The sequence below is a fragment of the Puma concolor genome, chromosome C2 (genome assembly GCF_028749965.1).
Source record: "Puma concolor isolate L17-30 chromosome C2, mPumCon1.1.hap2, whole genome shotgun sequence".
Lineage (NCBI taxonomy): Eukaryota > Metazoa > Chordata > Mammalia > Carnivora > Felidae > Puma > Puma concolor.
The window spans coordinates 7,848,487-7,873,811 of NC_141675.1; the positions used below are offsets into that span (position 1 = coordinate 7,848,487).

A 25,325-nucleotide genomic window follows, 5' to 3' on the forward strand; every position below is an offset into this window, starting at 1 on the left:
TAGACCCATAGATCAGTGGAACAGAATAGAAAGTCCAGAAATGAGCCCACACTTATATGGTCAATTAATCTACAACAAAAGAGGTAAGAATATGCAATGCAGAAAAGACAGTATCTTCAATAAATGAAGCTGAGAAAACTGGACAGCTACATGCAAAAGAATGAAACTGTACCATTTTCTTATGCCGTATACAAACATAAACTCGAAATGGATTAAAGATCTAAATGTGAGACCTGAAATCATAAAATTCTTAGAAGAGACCACAGGCAATAATTTCTTTGATATTGGCCATAGAAACATTTTTCTAGATATGTCTCCTAAGGCAATGGAACCAAAAGCAAAATTAAACTATTGGGACTACACCAAAAAAAAAAAAAAAAAAAAAAAAGTCTGCATAGCAAAGGAAGTCCTCAATAAAACAAAAAGGCAGCCTACTGAATTGAGAGAAGATATTAACAAATGATAGATATGTCCAACAAAGGGTTAATATCCAAAATACAGAAAGAAGTTAACAACACACTCCCCAAAACAAATAATACAAAATCTATTTCTGCCCATAAAAATGGGCAGAAACCTGAATAGACACTTTTCCAAAAAAGGCATAACATGGCCAACAGACACACGAAAGGATGCTCAACATCAGTAATCATCAAGAAAATGCAAATCAAAACCATGAGATATCACCTTACACCTGTCAAAATGGCTGGAATCAAAAAGACAAGAAATAACAAGTGTTGGTGAGGATGTGCAGAGAAAGGAACCCTCGTACACTGTTGATGGAATTGCAAACTGGAGCAGCCACTGTTGAAAACAGTATAAAGCTTCCTCAAAAACCTACAAATAGAAATACCCTATGTCCCAGTAATCCCACTACTGAGTATTTACCCAAAGAAAACAAAAACACTAATTTGAAAAGATACACGCCCCCTTGTGTTTGTTGCAGCATTATTTATAATAGCCAAGATATGGAAGCAGCCCAAGTGTCTATTGATAGATGAATGGATAAAGAAGATGTGGTATTTACATACAATGGAATATTACTCAGCCATAAAAAAGAATGAGATCTTGCCATATGTAACAACATAGATGGATCTAGAAGGTGTAATGGTGACTGAAGTAAGTCAATCAGAAAAACAAATAACATATGATTTCACTTATATGTAGAATTTAAAAAACAAACAAAGAAAAAAGAGAAACAAAAAACAGACTCTTAACTATAGTGAACAAACTGACCAGAAGGAAGGTGGCGGGGTGGGGGTTGGGGGGGGTGGGAATGGGTGAAGGAGATTAAGAGCACACTTACATGATAAGCAGTGATTAATGTATAGAATTGTTGAATCACTATATTGTGCACCTGAAACTAACATAATATTGTATTTTAATTATACTTCAATTAAAAGAAGAAAAGAATAGAGCAAACTCAAAACCAGTAGAAGGGAGAAGTGGTAAAGGTGAGACTAGACTTTATTGCGGCGGAAAATAAGTAAGCAACATAGACCAGCAACCAAATGCTAGTCCTTCATTTAAATTAATAAAATAAATAGACCTCACAACTTACTGATCAAAGGGCAAAAAAGCTTAGGGTCAACTAAGCAATATTTGGAAGAAAAGGAGACATGATTACAAATATAGCGGTGGTCTTAAAGTCGTGAGAGAAATCTGTGAACCTCTTTATGCCAGCATTCTTGAAAATCGAAACAAAACAGACCATTTCCTAGGCTCCAAGATCAAAACAGTATATGTAATACCATTTTAAAATAAGAAGGCGGGGGAGGGAGAGAGAGGCAACAGAAAGAGAGGGGATTGGGGAGAAGAAGAAGAAGGGTGAGAGAGGGTAGATACCTAAAATAGCTCTGAGTAGTAGAATACAGGTAATTCTAATATTTGTCCTTTCTGCTTACCTGTGTCCTGGTTAATTTACTCCCATCCCTAATGTGTCAGGCAAGGGCAACTCCTATCCACGCAGCCATTGTTCACCATTTAGGCCATGGATTTTGAGAATTTGCTTCTGGTCGGGTGGGCCACGGAGGCCCCTGGAAAGAAAGGGGTCAGGAGGAAGCCTGGATGTGCAGAGATGGGACAGCATCATGGCTGGTGCTGGGCCTGGGGAGGCAGCCTACGGGCCAAGACGGTTGAGGACTTGAGCCCCATCTTCTCATTGTCTTCTCCATTGTGTGTCTCCTATAAAGACACTTCTCATTGGATTCGGGGCCCACCAGGGTAATCCAGGATGATCACACCTTAAGACTGTTCACTTGATTACATCACCCTTTTCCCCAAATAAGGCACATTTCAGGCTGTGGTGGTGGGAGCATGGACATACCTTTTTGGGGCCACCATTCAACCCACTGCAGGGGCTGTATGACTGAGAAGTTTATAGAAAAAGGAAGTACTTCTAAATGATGAAAGATACCATATGGCATGTAGAAAAGACAAGTGCAAGACGGGAGAAAGTATTTGCCACATACATCGTAGATTTATCTGGAATGAACTGCACCATCACAGACTGAGGGTGGAAAAATGAGGCACTTTGCTGTTACTGTTTGTGGGCATCCACTTTTGTGGCAGGAAAACCACTCAAATTTGCCAGGTCACAGTAACTTGGCTACTTGCGGTCAGTTTTTCCTTAAGTAACTCGGCCTGTTTGGGGGCATCCTTGCCTCTCCAAGCTTCTCTTTCCTTCTCCCTGAGTGTAGACAGAAAGGCAGGCAGCGTGGTGTTTTGCATTCATACGGCTGGCCGTGTGCCCAGTATGACCGTGAGCTCTTTGGAAGAAAGGATTGTCTTTGATCCGGTTCTGAATCAGCAGTGCTTGGGATTTGCCCATCACCCGGGGAAGCTTTATTGACTTACATCGATTTGAAAGCTTTTAAAAATCCCTGGGTGCGTTAGTTTCAGGGGAGGTTAAAGAGGACCGGGGCTGCATTTATCGTATTCCCAGCAGGGCTGTTGTGAGAATTAATGTTTTAGCATGGATGATCTCCTGCTCCTTTAGAAAGGCATTAATTAAGTGAAAGGTTTTATTTTTCAAGGAAGTGCTTAGTTTTATGATAATTTGTATCTCAACCTATTGTCTGAAATAGAAGTAATGAGGCTCTTGGGCTTTCTCGTAGAAAATGCGACTCGCAGAAGTGCGCAAGAATTAATCCACCAGTAGGGCTCCTCTCTGGATATCGCGTCAAGCAGTTGGTCTCTTGGAGTTTGTCGTTTGGAGGGCAGGTCGTCCGGGGCGGTGCGGCCCGTGGGGGGGCCCGGGGCGGGGGGTGCTTTACGGAGAGAGCGTCCTGACCGGATGCGCTGTTTCTCTTCTCCCCCCCACCCCCCACCTGCTGGCCCAGCGAGATGAAGCAGAAGCTGGCCGAGGAAGGCAGCAAGTGCAGCATCCTCTCGAAGCACCAGAAGTTCGTGGACCACTGCTGCATGCGCTGCTGTTCGCCCTTCACCTTCCTGGTCAACACCAAGCGCCGGTGTGCCGACTGTCAGTTCAACGTCTGCAAGAGCTGCTGCTCCTACCAGAAGCACGAGAAGGTGTGGATCTGCTGCGTCTGCCAGCAGGCCAGGTGAGTGGCCGAGTGGGCTCGTCAGGGGCCCGCTGGTGGCCCCGTCTTCCTTCAGCCGGGTGGGAGCAGCAGAGGCCGGCCGGGCAGGACGAGAGTCCTGACCGCGTGCAGTCGAGAGATGGCCCAGGTGCACGGGACACCAAGCGCCCTTCACAGAGACAACGAGGGAGGGCGATGCTTCTTGTCCGGCCCGACCAGTCACCCCTTCGGCTGTGGGGGCACAGAGCACGGGGCCGCCAGCTCTAGGGTTTGGAGAAAGCTTCCCAGGAAACAAGAAATAAGGGCAGGATGGTAAAAGATGAAAAAGCAATGCTAACGTGAAAGTGGGGTGGGGATGATGGTCTCCACGTGAGGGAAATGGCTAGCGTGGAGTCTCACGGGGACACATATTTTTATTCTTCCCTCAGTGACTGGCAGAGCATTTTTTGATACATTGAGTATTTGGAAACCGGTAAGCCTGATGAGCCAGGGTCTGGCGTTTGTCCTTTGGAATTCTTAAATCTTTGCTGATCCCAGCATCTGCAAGGCACATTCGTATTCATTGTGTCCTTCATAATGCCTCCCGCCGTGAGCAAGATAGGGTCTGGCCCGTCCCAAGAACACACACAGGAGCCCCTGCCCCCCTCATCTTTTCCTTCTTTCTTCCTGCTTCGTTTGTTCACTTCCATCCTTTAACGTATCAAGTCCCAGCATTTTCCTGTAAAGCTAGTTACTGCGGATGACTGCCAAGCACCCTTGGGATCGATCCCCAGGGAATCTGTCTCTGAGCTGTAGATACCAGAGATACCAACTGAAGCAAATGGGGTTTGTTGAGCACTCATTACCCAGGGTGGGTGCTGCCCAGGTTCTGTGTATGACTTTCAGAGCAAGGAATCCATCCGAGTCTCCATATAGCAGCTCCTTGGTAGGAGGAGGAGAAGCTCTGTGGCAACAAAGAGAAGGAGGAGACTTTAGTTGTATGTGAGCCTACGATTGAGAGTGGATGATGCAAAGAGGTACATCCTGTGCCTTCCCTTTCTGGGTAAAGTTGGGTTAAGGTCAAGTGCTGATAACAAGAGAGTTGGCTGTCGGAAGAGATTATGTGCAACAGAAGTTGGAGACCCAGGCTTTGGAGCTGGGTTCTAATCATTGATTTGTGTACTTCCAACCAACGGGATCATTGTGTGTTTTGCTCCAGCCGTGCTCAACCTCACGTATGTAGACATGAGGAAAGTAGACGGCTGGGCTCTTCCTGGATTGGGGGCGGGGGGGGGGCGGGGAGGGGCCTTTCAGAGCTTTGGGACAGATTCAAGGATACGGAGTTCAAGATATTTAAAACGTAGAAATTAAAATCATAGACTAATCTAGATGGTGAAGGAAGGAAAGTCAGAAAGGAGCTGTAAATGGTGGGAAGAGAACGAAGAGGTCAGTCAGCTAGAAGTGCCTGGTAAAGTTGAAGAACTGTGACCATGGGGGTATTTAGCAGAGAAAATTTTGTGTACCGGAAAAGATGTTTGAATTAGTGGTCTCTGAAGTGGATCCGTCGGGAGGTGAACATGGGCATAGGAGGTTGAGGTCTAGCTGAGGAAATCACGGGACTAGAAGGCAGGTGCACATGGATTCCAAGGTGACCAGGTTGATGGCAGAAGTATGATGGCGATCCAGGTGACACAATCTCATTGAGCAAAGAGGAGGAACTAGCAGGCCAGGAGGTGATAGCAATAAGGAGTAGAAGAGTGTGGTGTGGCCGGATATCACAATTGTGTATCTGGGCGGGTGTCACACAGCATTTGGCTCAAACACCTGCCACGGCACCACAGTGCCGCACCCGTGTTCGGTGACCAGCCTAGTCTGTGGCCAATACCTTCAACTCCATTTGGAGTACCAGAGCCCGGCATGTAGGAGACACGCACATCTCTGTGGGTTGAGTAACAGAACAGGACAATGTTCCAAAGCAGCCAAATGCATGGTGCAGGTAAGACTTCAGGAATTTTAAAGAGAAGGGATCCAGAGAGTGTTGGGGCATTCTTTTTCTGGAAAACAGGGGGACCCCAGATGGTACTCAGGTTGGGAAGAGGCATCACAGGGCACTCTTGGACAGGGTGTGCCATGAGCCAAAAAGATCCCACAAGGTGTGCGGAGGGCCCGGGACAGAGCCCTCTTGCAGTGGCATGTAGAATTTAGGTCGGTTTAGGTGAAGAATTCGGGTTTGATCCCCAAGAGGTTGTGGCATCATTGAAATTCAAAGCATTGAGACTCTAGCAGTCATCAAAATACGCTATTCTGTACTATTCTTCATGTATTCATCTCCACACAGCAGGAAATACTAGCTCTTGCACGATCTTGTTTCTTTTCAATTTTTCTCTTTTCCTCTTCTTGGTGGATCAGAAAAATCGCCACCTTTACTCAACAGCTAATAGCAATAAAACCTGCAATCACAGCCTTTCAACCCCACATCCACCCCAAGTTGTGTGTATGGGTCTGTTACCAGTTCCAATTGAATGGCACATTGCTTTCCTCAAACAGTAGTGATGTTAAGTGAGTTCCATACTGCCTCGGGATCATATCACTGATAAATGGAAGAACCTTGCCTTGAGAGCCAGTCTGCCGATTGAATGCTGTGCTGTTTCATTTATACTAGATTGTCTCAAGGAATAGTCAGATATTGAAAAACGAGCCATAAATGGGCAGCAAATGGTTTATAAGACTATAGTTTAAATTTCCATTTTACATTTCGAGCCACCTAAAGAGGAGGCAGGAGGCTCAGGTGACCCCATTGACCTGAATCTTGCATCATCGTGTCAACATCGCGTGATAACTCCCTGAGTCTCAAAAGAAGGACGTCAGAAAATCAAGAACCATTTGTATAAGGGATACCTTGAAAGATATCCAAAAAACTAATGTAAATTTGCTCCATTGGTTTTTTAAAGAAGGGTGGGGATTCCTGAGAAGTCATCCACATTCAGTGCGTCTAGCACAGATAGAACACACCCACACTTGTTTAACCAAAGTTGGCAGAAAGAGGATCCTGAGGAGAAGTTGGGAATTTTTCTGTTTTAATCTTGTGTAATGTCATGTGGGGACAATTCTGGGAGTCTTAGGATTGTAATAATATTGTCTGAAATCAAAGGAGATGAAAAAGCGGAGCTTGTTCCCTGTTTTCTTCAAGTTCATTGTAGGAACTCGTTTAGGGAAAAAATCTGTGATGCATGTGGCAGGTTTTTGCTTCCAGAAATTTCTCTAAGGCCCAGTGTGGTAGAGAAGTATGCCTGGGTCAAAGCACCTCAGATGTATGACCTGTGGGCTGACAGTCTTTTTTTTTACATTTTGAAGGATGCCTCAGAAGAGTTTATTTTTCTGATGTACTAACAAGCTGTGTAACTCCTCATTGCCACACAACAGACACAGCTAAATTCATCATGTGAAGCATTTAAGGGCCACTGTGACTTGAATCTTGTCTGAAAAATTTCTGACTAGTAACAGCTTTTAAAGCCTGTCCAGTTTCTTGAAACAGGAAAAAAAAATAGTTTACAAGAGATTATGGAGACTAAATACAGATTTTACCTGGCAAAAGCTGGTGTCATGCTAGGGGATGGCATCATGGGCACTGTGCCTCCCTCCATGTTGTTCATTGGTTCCTCTACTCCTGGGGCAATCTGAAGTTCACCTCTTGGTCTAGAAGTGATTTGTTTTATTTTGGATATTCTTCCAGTAGATTCACAGTCAAGCAGTGAGATTTAAAACCACTGTATATGTCAAAATCTATGAAGAACACATTCGGTGCGTGTGTGTGTGTGTGTGTGTGTGTGTGTGTGTGTGTGTGTGTGTGAAATCTCAATGAAATGGTTGATAGCTCTGTGACATTGCAGAGGTGAGCACTTTGGTGAGGCCACATTTAGACCCATTTATCACTGCCCACTGGCCATGATGTACTTTTTCCGTTCCTATGGAAATTAATCTCATTTTTGTTGCATTGGTTTAATTTCAAGCTGTTTATCCAGTGGCTATACCATATGCATATGGAGCCATGAATGACTATAATGATAAGAATTCTGGTCCACAAAAAATTAAGGGGCTAAGAGTCGAGGGTAGACATTTATGCAAAAAAATTAACAAATTGCATCAGAAATAAATGACTATCAGGCACCTGAGCCTGTCTCTGGTGTAGTTCTAAATGAGCGATTTGGATTAGAAATGTAGGGTTCATCAGGGAGGACCCAAATCGTGTCTAGTCTCTGTAAAAATAGTAAATTCACCTTTCTTCTTTTTTGTCTCATGTCCTAGTGTTCTGTTTGGTTATTTATTACAGTAAAAATATTTCAATTTTAAATGAAAATTCCCTTTTAATGGTCATTGCTATAATTATGATGCTGGTTAGTTCATCATCCGTTCTTTTGCTTCATAAGTTTTGCATTAAAATATATTTTTATTGTCAGTTTAGAATTTTTAACTTTGGGAAATTAACAGACCTTAGATGAATTTATTATAGAATGAATGATGGATTACTTATTTTAGAGATTATATAGCCAATCGGATACTACTGAATCATTCCCTCTGTCATATATATATATATATGTGTGTATATATATGTCATATATATATATATATGTAAATTGATCTTCTCAACAACTTCTTGTATAGATTTATCCAAACACTAAAAATAAGGATGTAATAGTAGTTGCATTTTAAGAACTTCTACAGGAAACAAAACTTTCAGAATGAGCCCAGACCTTGCTTATCAGCCACTGTCATTTGCGGTCAAATTGATTCAAGAACAACACTCCTATTTTCCTTGGGAACAAATTGGCTTCCTAGTTCTTTGCTTCATTATAAAAATTGTTCTCTCTGATTTTTGTCACTTTGTGTTATTATCTTTAACACAGACCAATTTGGGAGATTGTTGTCAGGGAGTGAGAAAAAAAATTATCCTTGGAATTGAAATCAAAACACATCTCCTCATTATGCTTGTGTCATTTGCTTTGTTTTTTTCTGAGACAACTTAAGGCTTCATTTCTTTTCACTTGGAGCTGAATATCCTTTACTTCTATCCGATCATTTATTCCTTGGGTCGTCACACAGTCCACATGATTCATAAACTAGCATTACTGACCTTTTGGTATAAACTCCACAGTATGTTTGAGAGATACCCCAGTGGATTTGCAATATCCCTGAGGAAGATACAGTGATATTAAAAATTCTCATCATATGATAAAAACATTCACAAGGGAGCAAATATTTGGAAAATATTGAACTTCACTAGAATGCAAGGGGGTAGAGGTTTATGCTTCAAGTAGTTTTGTTTTCCTCATTAAATTAGTGATTTTTTTTTTCACCATTCTACTCAGTGTTGATGACAGTAGACTGAGAAAGGCACCCTTATCCATTGCTGGTGGAATCGAAATGGGCATTATCTTTTACCGACACGTATCAAGAGCCTTTAGCATGTCCAAGCCAATCATTTCATTTTTGAATACTGCACAAAAATGAGGTGTGCTGAATTATTTGTAATACAAAAACAGAAGTAATCTAAATGTCCAACAGCAGAACAGTGGAAGAAAATTAGGGCATATTCAACTTAATAGATTATGATGAGGCCTTTAAAGTAGTGTATACATTGTATTAGCAAATACAAATTTACAAGGGTAAATTCTTACATTAAAACATTATATTAAAAACTGCAATGTAGGTGTGCCTGGGGGACTCCCTCGGTTAAGCATCCGATGTCAGCTCAGATCATGATCTCGCGGTTGGGGAGTTCGAGTCTCCCATGGGGCTTTCTGCTGTGATCACAGAGCCCACTTCAGATTCTCTGTCCCCGAGTGTGCTTACGCTCTCTTTCTCTCTCAGAAATAAATAAACATTAGAAAAAACTGCAATGAAAAATGTGTGTACAATATAATTGCCGTATAATAAAAGAAACAAGACTGAAAGGGAATACGCTATCAATGCTGTTAACATTGGCATTGGGAGATAACATATGGATAAATCATTTTTCTCTTACCTCTATTTTCCAATAAGTGTCCAAATTTCCCACATTTTACGCATGTGCTTTTATAACCAGGTGTACATAAAGCAAACATGAAATCTGGGATGTGCTCCTTTCTCGCCTTCCCATTCCAAGTCCTCTTGCCCATCACCTCAGTGTTGCTGTTCCCCCAACAGCACCCTGCTTTCCGCCACAGAGCTAAAACCACCCGGCTTCCCAGGGAAAATGGACCCATCAAAGGGAACTTGTATTTTGAAGACCCATATAATGGGCACTTTAGGTTACAGATAGCAGCCTGTCTATAACAGATCTCCACAGAGACTGTGACTGCAGCACTCAGACTAATCATTGTCAGAGTGACCTGAATCATGAGGCAGTTGGGAATTTGGAAAACTATAAATTGTCCCCAGTGAAACCTAAGCATCTAAATTCTGGTCACTGATTTTTTACTATGAATAGATTAAATAACAAATATATCAAGAGTGCCTGCTAAGGACATGGGATTGAATTTGCCTTTTCAGATGAATTATTTCATGTAACCCTCATAAGAACTCTGAGAGAGGGCAAGAGATTAGGCCCGTTTTAGAGGCAGGGCGGTCTGAAATGTGGAATGACCAAGTGGCTAGCCAAGGTCACTTTGTCAGTCTCAAGTTCGGGAGTCTCCTTACAATCTCCCCAGGAATGCAGCCTCTGGGCCCCTCTCCTTCAGCTGCCCGGCAGGCCTCCTTGCTCAGCCAGCCACCTGGACCCTATTTTTAAGTCTGCAGAAGCAGGGGACAGCCTGTGCTCCCAGACGGTGTTAAAGGGATAGTGTAGATTTCAGTTCCTCTTGACGTGCACACTTGCACTTCCTGTACAGCCAGAGCAGTGAGGACAGACTGAGACACGGGAGGGAACATCAGGGAAGGAGGACAAGTGCGGTAGCTTCCCAGCCCATGCCACCACATGGCACTCCCCTCCCGTTGGCCCTTCGGGCTCCTCACAGCCCCACTTACCTGAGATGTGTCACTCTAACGTGCATCCTATCTGTGCCATCAGGGTCGAGTGGGTACTGTATCTGTTGAATGACTGACTGAATCTCCGAAAGCCTGCATTTTTAGGGAAGATACAGACTATGACATTGTGTGACATTGAACATTAAGAGCATGAACTAAATCTTTGAGCTATTTTTGGTAAACCAGTGGCCTCTGAACACATCGTTCTAACAGGTTTTAAAAAAGATTTACTTTGATATACAAAGTTTAGTAGGCTTTGATTAAATCTGCAGTATTCACAATGAGCATTTAGGATACATTATTAGGCTGACAACCATGGGTTTTATTAGTGTGTTTATATAAGGAGCTATGATGGCTAATTTTATGTGTCAGCTTGGGTAGGCCATGCTCGCTGGGTATTTGGTCAAACAATAGTCCAGAGGTTGCTGTGAAGATATGTTCTAGATCAGATTGGCATTTAAATCAGTAGACTTGGAGTAGAGCAGATTACCCTCCATTATGTGTGAGCCCCATCCAGTGAGTTGAAGGCCTTTTGAGAAAAAAGATTGATTTCCCCAAGGAAGAAGGAATTCTGCCAGCAGATGGCCCGTGGTCTCTGGCTGCAACAGCCACTCTTCCCTGAGTCTCCAGCCTGCTGGTCTACTCTAAAGAGTTGTTTTTTTGTTTTGTTTTTTTGACTTGCCAGCCTCCATAGTCCTATGAGCCAATTTCTTAAAATAAACGTCTCTCTCAATAGATGATAGTAGATAGGTAGATCGATCGATAGATAGATGGATATAATCTCCTATAATCTCCTATAATCTCCTATGGTTCTTTTTTTTGGGGAGGGGGGAACCTTAACTAAGAATGGGACCTTCAAGGAGGGCAGGACAATGGGAGATTGGAAGTGGAAAGGAGAGAGTAAAATGGGACCCCTCATCATATATTGTCCAGCCTGGCCCCTGAGAGAGAGGGAGCCACAGGCAGAAGCAAAGAAGCCATTTTCACCGTGGAACATGGGACTCAACAGTGTTGCTCTGCAGCCTAGGGCACAATGTATGATATAGACATGGGGAGAGAGGCATTGTCCTTTGAGGACAGAAGCTCAAACACAAGAAGGATTATTGTCCCTGGTAGCGCTGAGGGGAGCTGGGCAGTGATTTGGCATTTGCCCAGGAGAACAGGGCTTAGCAGCAGAAATCCAGTGGTTTCTCTACAACTGGACGTTAGCAGGGGCTGGAGGGGGGATGCACCACTAGTGACTTCCTGCAAGACTTCCCGAGAACTCCAAAAAACACCTAGGAGACATACAGTGGGTGGAGGCTGATGTCCTGCTTCATCCAGGAGGAGACACAGAACCCGTACCATTGGAATTGTTATTAAGATGACCTTATATATGTGTTTCCCACAGGCTGGTGGCACTTGGTGAAATTCGGGTTGCAGTCGTAAGGCAGGCATTGATTTGGGCAAAGCGAGGAGAAAAGAAACCCTAGGATATTGAAACATTGGTAGATGGACCACCTCAATAAGCAGGCCTATGACCCTGACAATGCCAATCTGATCCTCTCTGGGAATTTGAATCTTGGGTGGAGCAACACATCGATTGAGGACAGTTAGAGCTGAGTCATCCCAACATGACAACGTCCCAAATGTTGACCAGGGGTGATGTTCCCATTAGTGAGAGCCCTGGTCCTGCCACCTCAAGTCTTGGATGTTCAACTTTCCCCTTAATTCTTTAAGCCACCGGATCTTTCCATTAAATTACCTTTTCACAGAAGTCATCCAGAATTCATTTTTATGGCTTAAAACGGAACCTAAAGAACCAGATCTGCTACAGTAGACACAATGCAACCAGAGCTGCAAGATAGAAATTTTAGACCAAGAAAGAGTAGAGGCAGGTGACCACCCTGATATGGGACTAAGAAGGGGATATTGTTGTTTCTTCCATGTTTCCTATCTTCCACACTTCAATGTGGTGTCTCGAAATTGGCAGGCCTGACTAAGAAGTGTGACCTGAAAGAAAGAATTCTTGAGTTTCTAATTTTCTAAGATCCCTGTTGCATAGAAAACAGAAAGGTTTTCAGCTATGACATTAGTTAAATATGTGTTAGAAAGAGAAGAGTAGATCTACAGGCATGGTGGAGGATATGAGGGTATAAGCGATGTTTGGGCAAAGGCCAGGAGTGGTACAAACATGTTGTCGTACCTAAGAACTGAGAAGCGACCCCTTTTGTAGGTCAGGTGGTTTCTGCGTCTTTAGTTTCAATCAAATTAAAGGAGGACCTGAATGGCCACTAAAGGTACTATTGGGTCATAGGTAGCCATGTGATTTTTGGCATATAACTCAGATGGGGCCCAAAGTTGAAGGACATTGCTATAAAAAACAAAACAACAGGGGCGCCTGGGTGGCTCAGTCGGTTGGGTGTCCGACTTCTGCTCGGGTCATGATCTCACGGTTTGTGAGTTCGAGCCCCGCGTCGGGCTCTGTGCTGACAGCTCGGAGCCTGGAGCCTGCTTTGGATTCTGTCTGTCTGTCTCTCTCTCTCTCTCTCCCTCCCTCCCTCTCTCTCTCTCTCTCTCTGCCCCTCCCCCGCTCTCTCTCTCTCTCTCTCTCTCTCTCAAAAAAATAAGTAAACATTAAAACAACAACAACAACAAAAACCAAACTGCTTCCATTCCCGTGTAGAGGGAGAAGTTTCCTCAGAGCTTAATTTTTTAAAAAGAAGACCTAAAACTAGTGCTGAACACAATCTCGTTCAGATAATAAATGATACCCATCTGTGCACAAAGGAACCAATAAAAAAGCCATCTCACTGCAAGATGTATTTCCAATAAACGTATGCTTATGTTTTGTTACTATTTATCAGAATTGGAATATATTTATGGGGTTTTCTTGTACTCCAATAGAACTTTATTTATGAGCCCTGAAAGTTGAATTTTGTAGTTTTCATATGCTATGAGATACTGTATGTTTATGTTCTTGATCAACTGTGTCTTAATAATCAGAATTGATAACTCAATTCAAGATACGTATTTTGACACTTTGAGCCTCAAGGCTCAAAAAGTTATTAAATTCAATTTATTACACATATTTCTGTGACAAAGAATGATAGCAAGGTGATAAATAAGACTGAAACATCAAAATATATGATATAAAATTAAATTCTGAAAGGGAAGTAGATGAGATAGAACTATCTGTTCAAGGAGGAAAATGGAAAATGTTAATATTCCAACTGTTAGAGGAGTTGGCAAACTATGACCCACAGACCAAATCTGGCCTGTTACCTGTTTTTATAAAAAAAGCTTTGCTGGAACACAGGCATGTTTATTCATGTACATGTTGTCTATGGCTGCATTCAACTACAACAGCACACGGGAATAGTTACAGTGGGGACCATATGGCCCACAGACACAAAAATGTTTGCTATCTGGCCACTTACAGAAAAAGTTTGCTAGCCCCCAGCTTAGACCAATCATGGCCCATCCCAATGCATTTCCACCATGAACGTGCTGGGACACTCTCATCATAAGATGCTAGCCAGAATGCAGGGGGTATGGATGTGATGACAACCATCAGTGGGTACCATTATGCACAGTTTAGAATATCCGGGGATCTCAACCACCCCCGCAAAATGTCACACAGGCTGGTAGCACCATTTCTGTTCGTTGACTCCAGACCTATGGACCACAGAACCCCACGGAGAGAGCCACACTTTGTGGCCTTGGAACAGATAGGGAACTTAAGAAATCATTGGTTCTTTGCAGGATTTTCTTCTAACATTGATCAGTCTAGCAGGTGTCCTCATCATGAACTTTGCTCGTTGACATGGTAGGGGAAAAAATGCCCAATTTTTAACCATTAGACTCAGATATTTAAATTTTTGCACTCAATCTTGATGCCAATAGTCATTTCAACCCAGCAGCACCTTTTTTTAGCCTGTAATTAACCAACCACCAGGCCCCCAACTGATGATACCTTAAGAGAGAAAAACATTAGAAGATAGTCTTTAAAATTGAACCAGTGGTGAACAGTTTGTTGTCATTTGAAGAAAAAAAAGAGAGAGAGAGAAGAATGTAGAAAGCACCCATGCTTCAGATGCTTGATGCTTTTCCGGAGATAGAGCATGCCCGTCTCTCTGGTTTGCCTCACATCACCTGCCATACCGTACCAGACATGAAGAGGCCTTATGAAAGATGGTCCCTGTTATAACAATACTTTACCTCTCCCTAGCACTTTACTGTTTTCACATGTCTTTGTTGAGGTGTATTACATCCAGAGCTAACAGACCTTTTCTTTTGCCAAGAGAAACAGCTCCTCCACTGATGCCAGTCTTGGACCACGATCTAGGCAACAGGTGTCAGCCCAAAGCCCCAGAATAGATTCCACTTTTAACATTAGCTGGAGGTTCTCTTTAACCTGATTAACAGAAACAAGAGAATTCATTGGGAATGATGGAAGCCATGCCATGGACTCGACCCTATATGATTATGAACATTCACATAAACATCATCATAATTCAACAAATACAGAACGTGGGCACATCTCAGAGATATTGTGGGTTGGGTTCCAGACAACTGCAATAAGGTGAATCTCACAGTAGAGTGAGTCAGATGAATTTTTTGGTTTCCCGAGTCTTATAAAAGCTATGTTTACGCTCTACTGTAGTCTACTGGGTGAGATGGCATTATGTCTAAAATGACAATATACATACCTTTATTTAAAATATTTGTTGCCAGTGCCTGGCTGGCTTAGTCCGTTGAGCATCCAACTTTGGCTCAGGTCATGATCTCGTGGTTCATGGGTTCAAGCCCTGTGTTGGGCTCTGTGCTGACAGCTCAGAGCCTGGAGCCTGCTTCAGATTCTGTGTCTTGCTCTCTCTCTCTGCTCCTACCCCATTCATGCTCTGTCTATCTCTCTCTCTCTCTCTCTCAAAAATAAACATTTGAAAATATTTACTGCCAAAAAATGCTAATCTTGTGAGTTTTCAGTGAATTATCATCACTGACCGCAGATCATCATCACAAATATAATAATAATGAAAATGTTTGAAATATTGCGAGAAAACCAACGTGTGACAGAGACACGAAGTAAGCAAATGCAGTTGGAAAAATGGCTCTGACAGACTTTCTGGACACAGGGTTGCCACAGACCTTCAATTTGTAAAGAACACAATGCCTGCTAAGTGCGATAAAGCTCAACATGACAAAACAAGGTTTTCCTGCACGTCTGAATTCTGATGTCAATGTCAAATCCCTCCCCACTGAAGAAGGGGTGAGAGTCCAGCCAAGAGTTAGGAGAGACAGCCCTGTCCCTGTCCCCCTCCCCATCCATCTTCCTGGTTCTTCGTCTGGCAGCCACGCTTTCTCTCCAACCCTTCCCAACCTGCACAAGAATGAGTGTCTCATTAATCCAAGGCTTTTACAACAATTGCGAAGACACAGTCTTCCTGCAGTCGCTCAGATTTTATAGTTTAGAAACAATGTCTTCGGCAGGAATGATTCCAGAGGTCCCAACTGGCCCCTGCTTGGGTCCATGAATCCTTGAGCTCGCCTGCATCGCCTGAAACTTGAGCTCAGTCTTGTATTCTGCACCTTGTTGGTGAGCACTTTTCAGCAACACCTGAACTTTTTCAGCTTGGGCTTTTTGTTTAGGGACGTGAACAGTTTCTAGGACAGAAATCAAGAATGCACTGTCTTATATCAATTGATCCTGGCCAAAATATGCAGGGCAGTCTTGTTTCCCGTCCCATAAACAAGGGGATTGAAGCCAAGAGGCTTGGGGGACTCACCTGAGTTTACACATTTGCTGGCCTGTAGACAAAAGCTCGGCAGCCAGCATTGAGTCCCTGGAAGCCGGAACCCCGCACGGGGATCGGCTCCTGGCACATAATAGGCTACCAGTCATTGGTGGCTGAAATTGTGAAAGAATAGCAACTCAGTCCTGAACCCAGCCTCCCTCTACCAGTACTCTGGCAGGCTGCATGGTGAGGAATAACCACACCTGTCACAGATCCGTTCTCTTCAGATGAATCCTATCACTGGGAGTGAGACCATGAAAGATTAACTGTAGCTATCGAAGCAGTTATTGGAGATGCCTTTGAATAAAACCTGGGAATCAGATAGGCAAGAGGAAGCAGGAGAGTTAACACTTGGGAATTTCCATTCAAAAACATTCCTTCCTGGGGTGCCTAGTGGGCTCAGTCAATAAGGCATATGACTCTTGATTCAGGGTTAGAAGTTCAAGCTTCACATTGTGTGTAGAAATTACTTAAAAATAAAATCGTTAAAAAAATCCATTCCAAACACATTTAATAAATGTCCATTATTTTTGTCAACACTGTATTTTACACAGTGATAGAATGATAAATAATACATGGTTCTTGACCTCAAGGAGCTCGTAGGTGAGTAATTGGAGTGAGCGAGCGAGAGAGCAGGTGGGTGGCCGGGGGAGGGGTGGGGATAACCAAAACTTGCAAGCATGTATTTACAATGTAATTAATTGTGTAACTGCTAGAATTCATATATAAAAGATGTGTTTGGAGAAAGAAACAACCATCAATTCTGGCTTGAGAAATCAGGGAAAGTTCTACAGCAGTCAGGACCTGTCAGAAGGGTCTTGGAAGATAAGGAGGCCAACAAAAAGATTGGGTGGTAGGCAGGGGTGGATATGGTAAATCAGAGTGAACCCTATCTTTTAGCGTAAGGGGAATTAACAAGCAGCAAAAATATCTACAGGCCACGTCTTCCAAATTGTATATTTTTTTATTTTTTACTTGAAAAGATTTTAAAAATTTTTTAACACTTATTTTTGAGAGAGAGAGAAGGAGAGAGACAGAACGTGAGCAGGGAAGGGGCAGAGAGAGAGGGAGACATAGAATCCAAAGCAGGCTCCAGGCTGTGAGCTGTCAGCACAGAGCCTGACGTGGGGCTCGACCCCACAAACTGTGAGATCATGACCTGAGCCGAGGTTGGATGCTTAACTGACTGAGCCACCCAGGTGCCCCCCAAATTATATTTTTAATACAGAAAAGCATTATCTGCAACTGTACTGAGCATTCTTTTTACTGTCCCCTAACTGAAGGGTTTTCTTTTCCTTATATTTTGGGGGAGAGGGCTGGGGCATGGTTAACATTTTACAGACACCCTCACAGGCATGACAGGCTCTATCTGGCTGTGATGCTTTGGCACTGGCTGCATTTTGAGCGTGTCATGTTGGCACCAGAGGTCTGCTACAGGCTGGAACAGCAAACAGAAAGCTATGGCTTGGGTGGTGAGTATATCTGAATGGGTAACGAAGATGTGGCAATGTACTGGGGACTGGCGGGTGAGGGAGGATGTGTAGCAAGGTCAAGATTTACTTACTCGGCAAACAAATAATCCTCTTCCTTTATCACCAGCCCTATGGACTGTGAGAACGCTAAAGGTGTATGTTCTTGGGCACTCCTTTTCTAGAAATGGGCGTGGGGGGCACGGGAGGGCCCTTTCATCTTTCCACACTCTGCCCTGACCGTGTGCTGCCCCTGGCAGGGCAGGAGTGGGCAGCGGGTCAGCACCCGGCCTCGGTGCTGGGACGGAGTGGCTGCTTGGGAAGGGCTTGCTCAGGGTAGGTGCCTGCATGACCAAATGGGACTGGATGAATCAGCCGTACGATTTTTATTTTCTCTGGTCTTAAACTAGGTCTTGGACCTTCTGTAAAGCCAGTAAGACTGTAGCCGTTCATCTGTGCTCTAGGTGGGGTGAGACTGGAGCTTGAAACTCCTTGGGAAGTTGAGGGAGCCACAGGTGGTTCAGCACAACTAGTGTGCAGGGTGCCACTGGGATGTCTGGGGAGGAGGCAGGAGGCCAGGGCCCAGGGTGGCTTCGGGCTCTTTGGAGAACATCTGTGGTTCTTTGTTGCTGAGCAGCAGTGCTTCCAGAACCATGCCTGGACATTCTTTCTTTCCTGGGATGGAATTCAACATGAACGTAGTTGAGGCAACCCCACCCCGACACGCATCTTGTGGTTCAGCTCCCTCATGACACTGTTTGTTCTACAATTAGCGATTTCACTATTGTTTTTCCCGATGGAGAAGATAGAACTCAAGGGCTCAGTTGTCAGCTCAGTACCTGTTGACATTAGACCTTTGGCTTCAGACTGGAAGCCTGCATCCTCCTTCGACACCCTCACACACAGCAAGAACCTTCTTTGTTGCCTGCCTTCCAAGTCTCCCTCCACCCCAGGTTCCCGAGCTCCTGCTTTTCTCTGCTGGAAGAATGTGGCCATTCTCCCAAATACCGCAGGGGCAAGCTTTATTTAGTGAGAATTTTATATAACAGCCACTTACGTAACGCTGTGGGTTAGGCATGCTCTACGAGCATTATAAATAGTAATTCTTTTAATATTCGTAATGGTATTTGAAGTAGGTACTATTATTTGACCCTTAAGCAGGAAGAGGTTAAATAACTTAGGTTACATAGATTAGATTCTATTAAACAGGTCTGTTTCAATAGATGGGATGGGATTGGCTGAAAAACCATAGCATATCCTAAATTAAGCAGGTTGGGCACTTACTGATAGGAGTCAGTCCGTGCCGTGTTGGAAATAGGGCAGATGCTGGAATTGCAGACCTGAGTTCAAATCCACCACTCGCTGGCAAGGGCAGGGGATACTAATGCCCTCCTTTTGGAGTTACTGTGAGAATTTAGTTGAGGGGACCTGTTTCAATGCCTGACATTTGGGTGTTTGGCAAATGTCAGTTACTATTGTTATGACTGTTGATGTCATGATCATAGTGTGGCTGGCTTCTCTGGGGACCCTAAAGAGGAGCCCCCTTAGTGATTGTGGAGCATGCTGATATTGACCCCCCCCCAAACCTCCCACTTCCTACTCTGTTCACCAGCCTTCTTATGTACTGGATTCTGGTGAGCCCTGGATGCACAGAAAGAGCCTCAGTTAAGACTTCCAAGAAGCCTAAAGAAAGCCCTATGGCAAAGGCTGCCTTGAGCCAGTGTGTTCTTCACATTTTCCTTCAGCCTGACGCATCCACACAGGCTTGTTACTGGGATCGTATTTTTGGGTTAAGGCAGCCGATCTTCCACAGTGGCTGAATTTCATAGAAAGATCATGGAAAGCTCTCTTTTGTAACCCAGCAGAACTCTTGAGTGGAATGGAACAGCCATGAGCAGCCATTTGTGTTCCTCTAGGCAGATGACGTGTGCCACTGGCTAATTGGAGAGGAGAAGGATGCTGACGCATGAACACGGGTACCAAAGTGCCTTGGTGACCCTCAGTGAGTCCTGTTCAGGGGCCCTAGTGTCCACCATCAGACCATCATTGTCCCATAACTCATTCCTTCCCTAACGTAGTGGTGCACACACATGGGGTGACGGAACCTAAAATATGTTGTATACGAAAGGTGGTCCTCTACACTGGAAACTTACGTTGATGGGAAGTCCAGAATTTTCCTCTGTTGACAGCACTTCCCGGAGGAAGGAGTTCGTTTGGTGATCTCCTGAGGTTCTTTTCCACCCTGTATTCATTCCATCCCACAGCCTGCAGTAGACACACCTAGCATTTGAATCCTGGATCATCAGCCACGTTTTTACCATGTGACCCTGGGCAAAGTTATTTGATCCTTTTGAATTTGGGAGTTATGAGACTTGCCTTAAAAATTACTATAACCAGCAGGAGAGAAAAGGTATATAAATCACTTAGCAATACTTTACTATAATAACAGATAGCTCTTATTATGTTGTTTTCTTTTTTTTTTTTTTAGTTTTTTTTAAATGTTTTTATTTTATTTTTGAGAGAAAGACAGAGTATGAGCAGGGGCAGGGCAGAGAGAGAGGGAGACACAGAATCCGAAGCAGGCTCCACGCTCTGAGCGGTCAGCACAGAGCCCGACACAGGGCTCGAACTCACGAACCGTGAGATCATGCTCTGAGCCAAAGCCGGACTCTTAACCGACTGAGCCACCCAGGTGCCCCATATGCTGTTTTCATTTTGAGGTTGTCAAATAGCTGTTCCCTTTACTTTATAAAATATTAAGCACAGTATAGTTGCCTATAAACATGAAGCATGGCAAAAATAATTTCGTTTTATAATTAATTCTTATAGTTTCTTTCCCAGCATTGACCAAGACAGTTAAATATATCACCACTCAACAAATGAAAACACTGGTCCACCATCTGAAAGATGCCATAGGATCACTAAGAGAGTGTTTGAGGATATTGGCTTAAACCACTTAATAAACTTAAGTGTGCATTGCTTTAAATTTTAGTGCCGCTAGGAACTTAAAAAATGTGCACAGCAGACTATAGCTTTAATATAAGCATCAGGTAAAAACCATTTGTACTGTATCACAATATGCATTTCACTTTTTTTTTCTACTGAAGTAAAATGTTTACTCATCAGGCTAAGTTACACAGCTGATGTTTTTTTATCTTGGCAGTGTGAATGTTATCTTTAATAGCCACTGTTGCTTAATTTACTACGTAATAATAAAGTTCCACAAAGGGAATTAAAACGGTTTGGCAAATAATTATGGATTCATCACCCAGATTTTTGTGTTGTTTTTAAGTTTATTTTATTTATTTTGAGAGAGACAGAAACAGCACGCGTGGGGGAAAAGCAGAGAGAGGGAGAGAGAGAGAATCCCAAGCAGGTTCCACCACAGTGAGTGCAGAGCCTGACGTGGGGCTTACCCACGAGGCCGTGAGATCATGACCTGAGCCGAACCCAAGAGTCAGAGGCTTAACCGACTAAGCCACCTAGGCGCCCCATCGCCCAGATTTTGAACTAAAATTTTACCTATCCTAAAGGAAGCCCCTGAGTGTCCCCCTTTCATTATCTCTTCCCCCCTTCTTCTGGAGGTAGCCACCATTTTGAACATGGGACTTGTTGATTCATTCATTGCTGCAGACCTTTGGTATGACTGGACAAATCCCTAAAAAAAGTTGTATTATTTTGCTTGTCATCTTTATGTAATTGGTATTATGCTATCTATATTGTTCCACAGTTTGATTCCTCATTAAACTTTGTTACATCTATTCATATTACATGTATGGTTCGTCTACATGGAAGAGACACAGTGTTCATCAAGTATGCCTTATGCTCCCTGTATCTTCTGGCCTCCTTTACAGACCCATACAATTGATTCTGGACAGACGCTGAGCAGAAAAGTCACATGTTGTGCTCAAGTCAAGGCAGTTAACTAGAGGGCCTTCTCTCTTCCCCTCCAATGACGGCCTTAAAGGCCTAGGGTTCAGATTATGCAGCTGTAGATGGCAAAGTCTTCCACAGCATGAGTCTCTAAGTGATTGTGTGGAACAGAGCCTCCTGTCAACCCACACTGAACATGTAATATGAGCAAAAAAAAAAAAAAAAAAATCCCTTGAAGTTTTAAGCCAACTAAGATTTGGAGGTTAATATATCAAAGCCTATTGTATCTTGAACAAGACAGCCACTCATACTGCTAATATAGTTCTCCATTGTATGACTGCCCCATGATTTCTGTTTTCCTCTTAATGGATGTTTACATTATTTCACATTTTTAGCTGTTATAAAACAGTGCTACCAAGACATTCTTATACATTTATCTACATATGCAAGAGTTTTTCTAGGGTATAGAGCTAGGGTTGTAGCTATACCCCAGCTGTTCTAGCTATACCCCAGCTGTGCTCCATCAGAATTACAGCAGTTTATATTCCCACAATCAGTTAAAAAACAAAACAAAACAAAAAAACCTCCCTTTGTGTCACAACCTTACTACCCATTCATTGGTATTAAAATGTATTTTTAGGGGCGCCTGGATGGCTCAGTTGGTTAAGTGTCTGATTCTTGATTTCAGCTTAGATCATGGTCTCATGGTCGTGAGATTCAGCCCTACATCAGCTTATGATTCTCTCTCTGTCCCTCCCATGCTCTCTTTCTCTCTCTCTCAAAATAAATAAATATTTAAAAAAAAAAAAGAATTCTCGGGGCACCTGGGTGGCTCAGTCGGTTAAGCGTCCAACTTCTGCTCAGGTCATGATCTCACGGTTCGTGGGATTGAGCCCTGAGTCGGGCTCTGTGCTGACAGTGAAAAGCCTGCTTGGGATTCTCTGTCTCCCTTCCTCTCTGCCCCTCCCTCACTCATGCTCCCTCTGTCCCTCTCAAATAATAATTTAAAAAAAAAAAAAACTTAAAAAAAAAACAACAAATAGAAGTTCTTTTTATGTCGTGAATACCAATCCCTAATCTTTTCTTTGTGCTGCCAGTATCTTCTCCCAGATTGTGGCCTGTCCTTTCATTTTTTTGACAAATAGAAGTTTTAAATTTTAATGTAGTCAACTTTTTCAGTCTTTTCCTTTATAGTTAGAAATTTGAGTCTTGTGAAGAGATTCTTCCCAATTCTCAGGGCATAAACATATTCTACTACATATTCTTCTAGAAGTTTTAAAGATTTGCTTTCCATGTACAGTACCCACCCCCCACCCCCCATCCACAACTTCATTTTCCACAGTTTTCAGTTACTGGCCATCACCCGTGGTCCAGAAGCAGATAATTCTCCTTCTGACGAATCGTCAGAAGGTCCGTAGTAGCCTGATGTTCTATCAGAGTAATTCACCTCACTTTATATCTTCACACAGGCATTTATTTTATCATCTCATGTCATCACAAGAAGAAGGGTGAGTATAGCACAAGGTATTTTAAGAGAAAGAGAGAGGCCATATTCACATAACTTTCATTACAGTATGTTGTTATAATTGTTCTATTTTATTATTATTGTTAATCTCTTACTGTGCCTACTTTATAAATTAAATTTTATCATAGGTGTGTATGTATAGGAAAAAAATAGCATTTATAGGGTTCAGCAGGTGGTTTCAACCGTCTGCTGGAGGGGGTTCTTAAAATGTACCCCCCCTCAGATAAGGGGGGACTACTGTAATTCTTTGATCCCCCTAAAACTGATTTGAGCCTAAGACTTGAGGGAATATGGATCACAGTTCAGGTACAAATAAGGAGGCCAATCTGCCTGTTTTGAGCAGAAAGATATTTAATCTAGAGAATTAGATGCTTGTGTATTGTTGGCAGGCCTGGAGAAGCATGCTCCAGGCCAAGTTTCATGGAAGGACGCCCAGAACAACCTGGAGAACTGACCTAGGAAAGGGATCGCTTCCTCTGCCAAGAGCAGGAAGCAGGAGACTTTCAGGAGGCCCCAGAAATCAGGGCTCTCCTTCCCAGTTCTGGCTCCAGGATGACCCGTCTCAGCCACGACCCCTGCTGGGTGGAGATCCCACCCGGCTGCCTTCCAGAGCCACAAAGGAGGAACTTGACCCTGGGACCTCTGCCATCCCTGCCAGACCTGTGCCTGCCCGCCAAGGAGAAGCACTCGGCCCTTTGCCTTCATCTCATATGCAGATGACATCTGTGCTCATCACCAGTGCTTTTAACACATCCACCTGTTCCAGAGGTCATTTTTTTAAATGTTTGTTTGTTTGTTTATGTATTTATTTATTTATTTAGAGAGGGACAGAGAGAGAGAGAGGGGAGGGGCAGAGAGAGAGGGAGAAAGAGACTCCCAAGAAGGCTCTGCACCATGAGCACACAGCCCCGGAGGCGGGGCTCGAACGCACAAAACTACAAGCTCATGACCTGAGCCAAAATCAAGATTAGGACACTTCACCGACTGATCCCCGCCCCCCGCCCCGGGGGGGGGGCCTCCATTATTTTGATTATGTATCTTCTGTTTGGTTGGTTGGTTTCATCATGAAGCTTTTTTTTTTTTTTTTTAAGAAAATTTAAAATCATGTCACATATACAACTCTGTGATCACAGCTTTCTTCCCTCTCGGGCCCTTTATCAGTATTGTTTGTGGTAGAGATTAGCCCCGTTCACTGTAATTTCCAGCTCTCGTCTTCCCAGGCACGTGGAGAGACGGTCTTCTTCACTTTCTGGAGGACAGGTGTGGCCCTGTGGCTTGCTCTGGCCAATAAAATAGGAGTGGAGGTGACCCAATGTGCTGTAGATCGTTTCCTGCCCCGTATGATATTTTGACATTTAAAAAGAACCCTTTCTGGTTGGGGAGAAACTGCCCTTCCTGAGGCTAGCCAGTTCTTAGAGACGGCAAAGGGAGGAGCCCACCGTGTGTCTTTGATTTGCAAACTAAGCAGTCCCGGTCTTGCCTCCTCTGTCTGACTGGTACATCCCAGAAGGCAATGTTCCTCTGCCTCAGTCATCCCAGGGTCAGGTGCCTGCCAACCAGGGACCCCCTCGGAAGCCCATAGCCTGCAGAGATTATTCAGACTAGCCAATCCCAAACCGTTCAGCCCGTCTTTGCCCTTCCCACGGGAACCCCGAGAAAGGCCCTGGCCTAAGCGCTCCCCTCACTCCTGCCTTCAGCCTCCTGACCGCGCGGGTGTCTTTCCTGTGTGACTCTGTGTGGCATTCTGTGCCTCTCGTCTCTAGGACCTGTGAGTATAATAACCTTCATTGTTCCCTGGGTCTCTCTTCGACCCCTCTCCTGGCTGCCCCTGACTGATCATCTCATAGAAGAACACAAACGCCCATGTGTCACTTTTGGATGGAAGCACTCAGTTGCCCTTGTGAGAACCTCTGGAGCCCTCCTCCCTTGTCTTGGAGAATGTGGCATCACGTGTTGCTGTGGAGGTGCCGTGCTGAACCTTCACAGGGAAGGGTGATGGACCTATGGCAGATTTTGCATGATGGCGAAGTCGGTTGTTGAGGACAAAAGTCACTGAGAGGTGAGGGCTGTTTGCACCCATATCTAGCCGGCTCTGATCAACACACAACTCCACTGCTTTCTGGTCCTGGGCTTCTGCTAGTCCCTTTATCAGGGCTTTTCC

The 25,325-nt window shown here is 43.8% G+C and overlaps 1 protein-coding gene across 7 annotated transcripts in view; it reads left to right on the forward strand.

Annotated features, from left to right (window-relative positions):
• The window catches only part of MYRIP (myosin VIIA and Rab interacting protein), a 374,699-nt gene that overhangs the window by 152,317 nt on the left and 197,057 nt on the right, over window positions 1–25,325 (forward strand). For 6 of the 7 annotated variants that reach the window (XM_086720500.1, XM_086720498.1, XM_086720501.1 and 3 more), the window contains one exon: window positions 3,339–3,560. The exons of the other annotated variant lie outside the window; for it this stretch is intronic. In XM_086720500.1, the coding sequence (XP_086576626.1) occupies window positions 3,339–3,560 (222 nt within the window). The remainder of the gene's footprint in view (window positions 1–3,338; window positions 3,561–25,325) is intronic. 7 annotated transcript variants of the gene reach the window in all.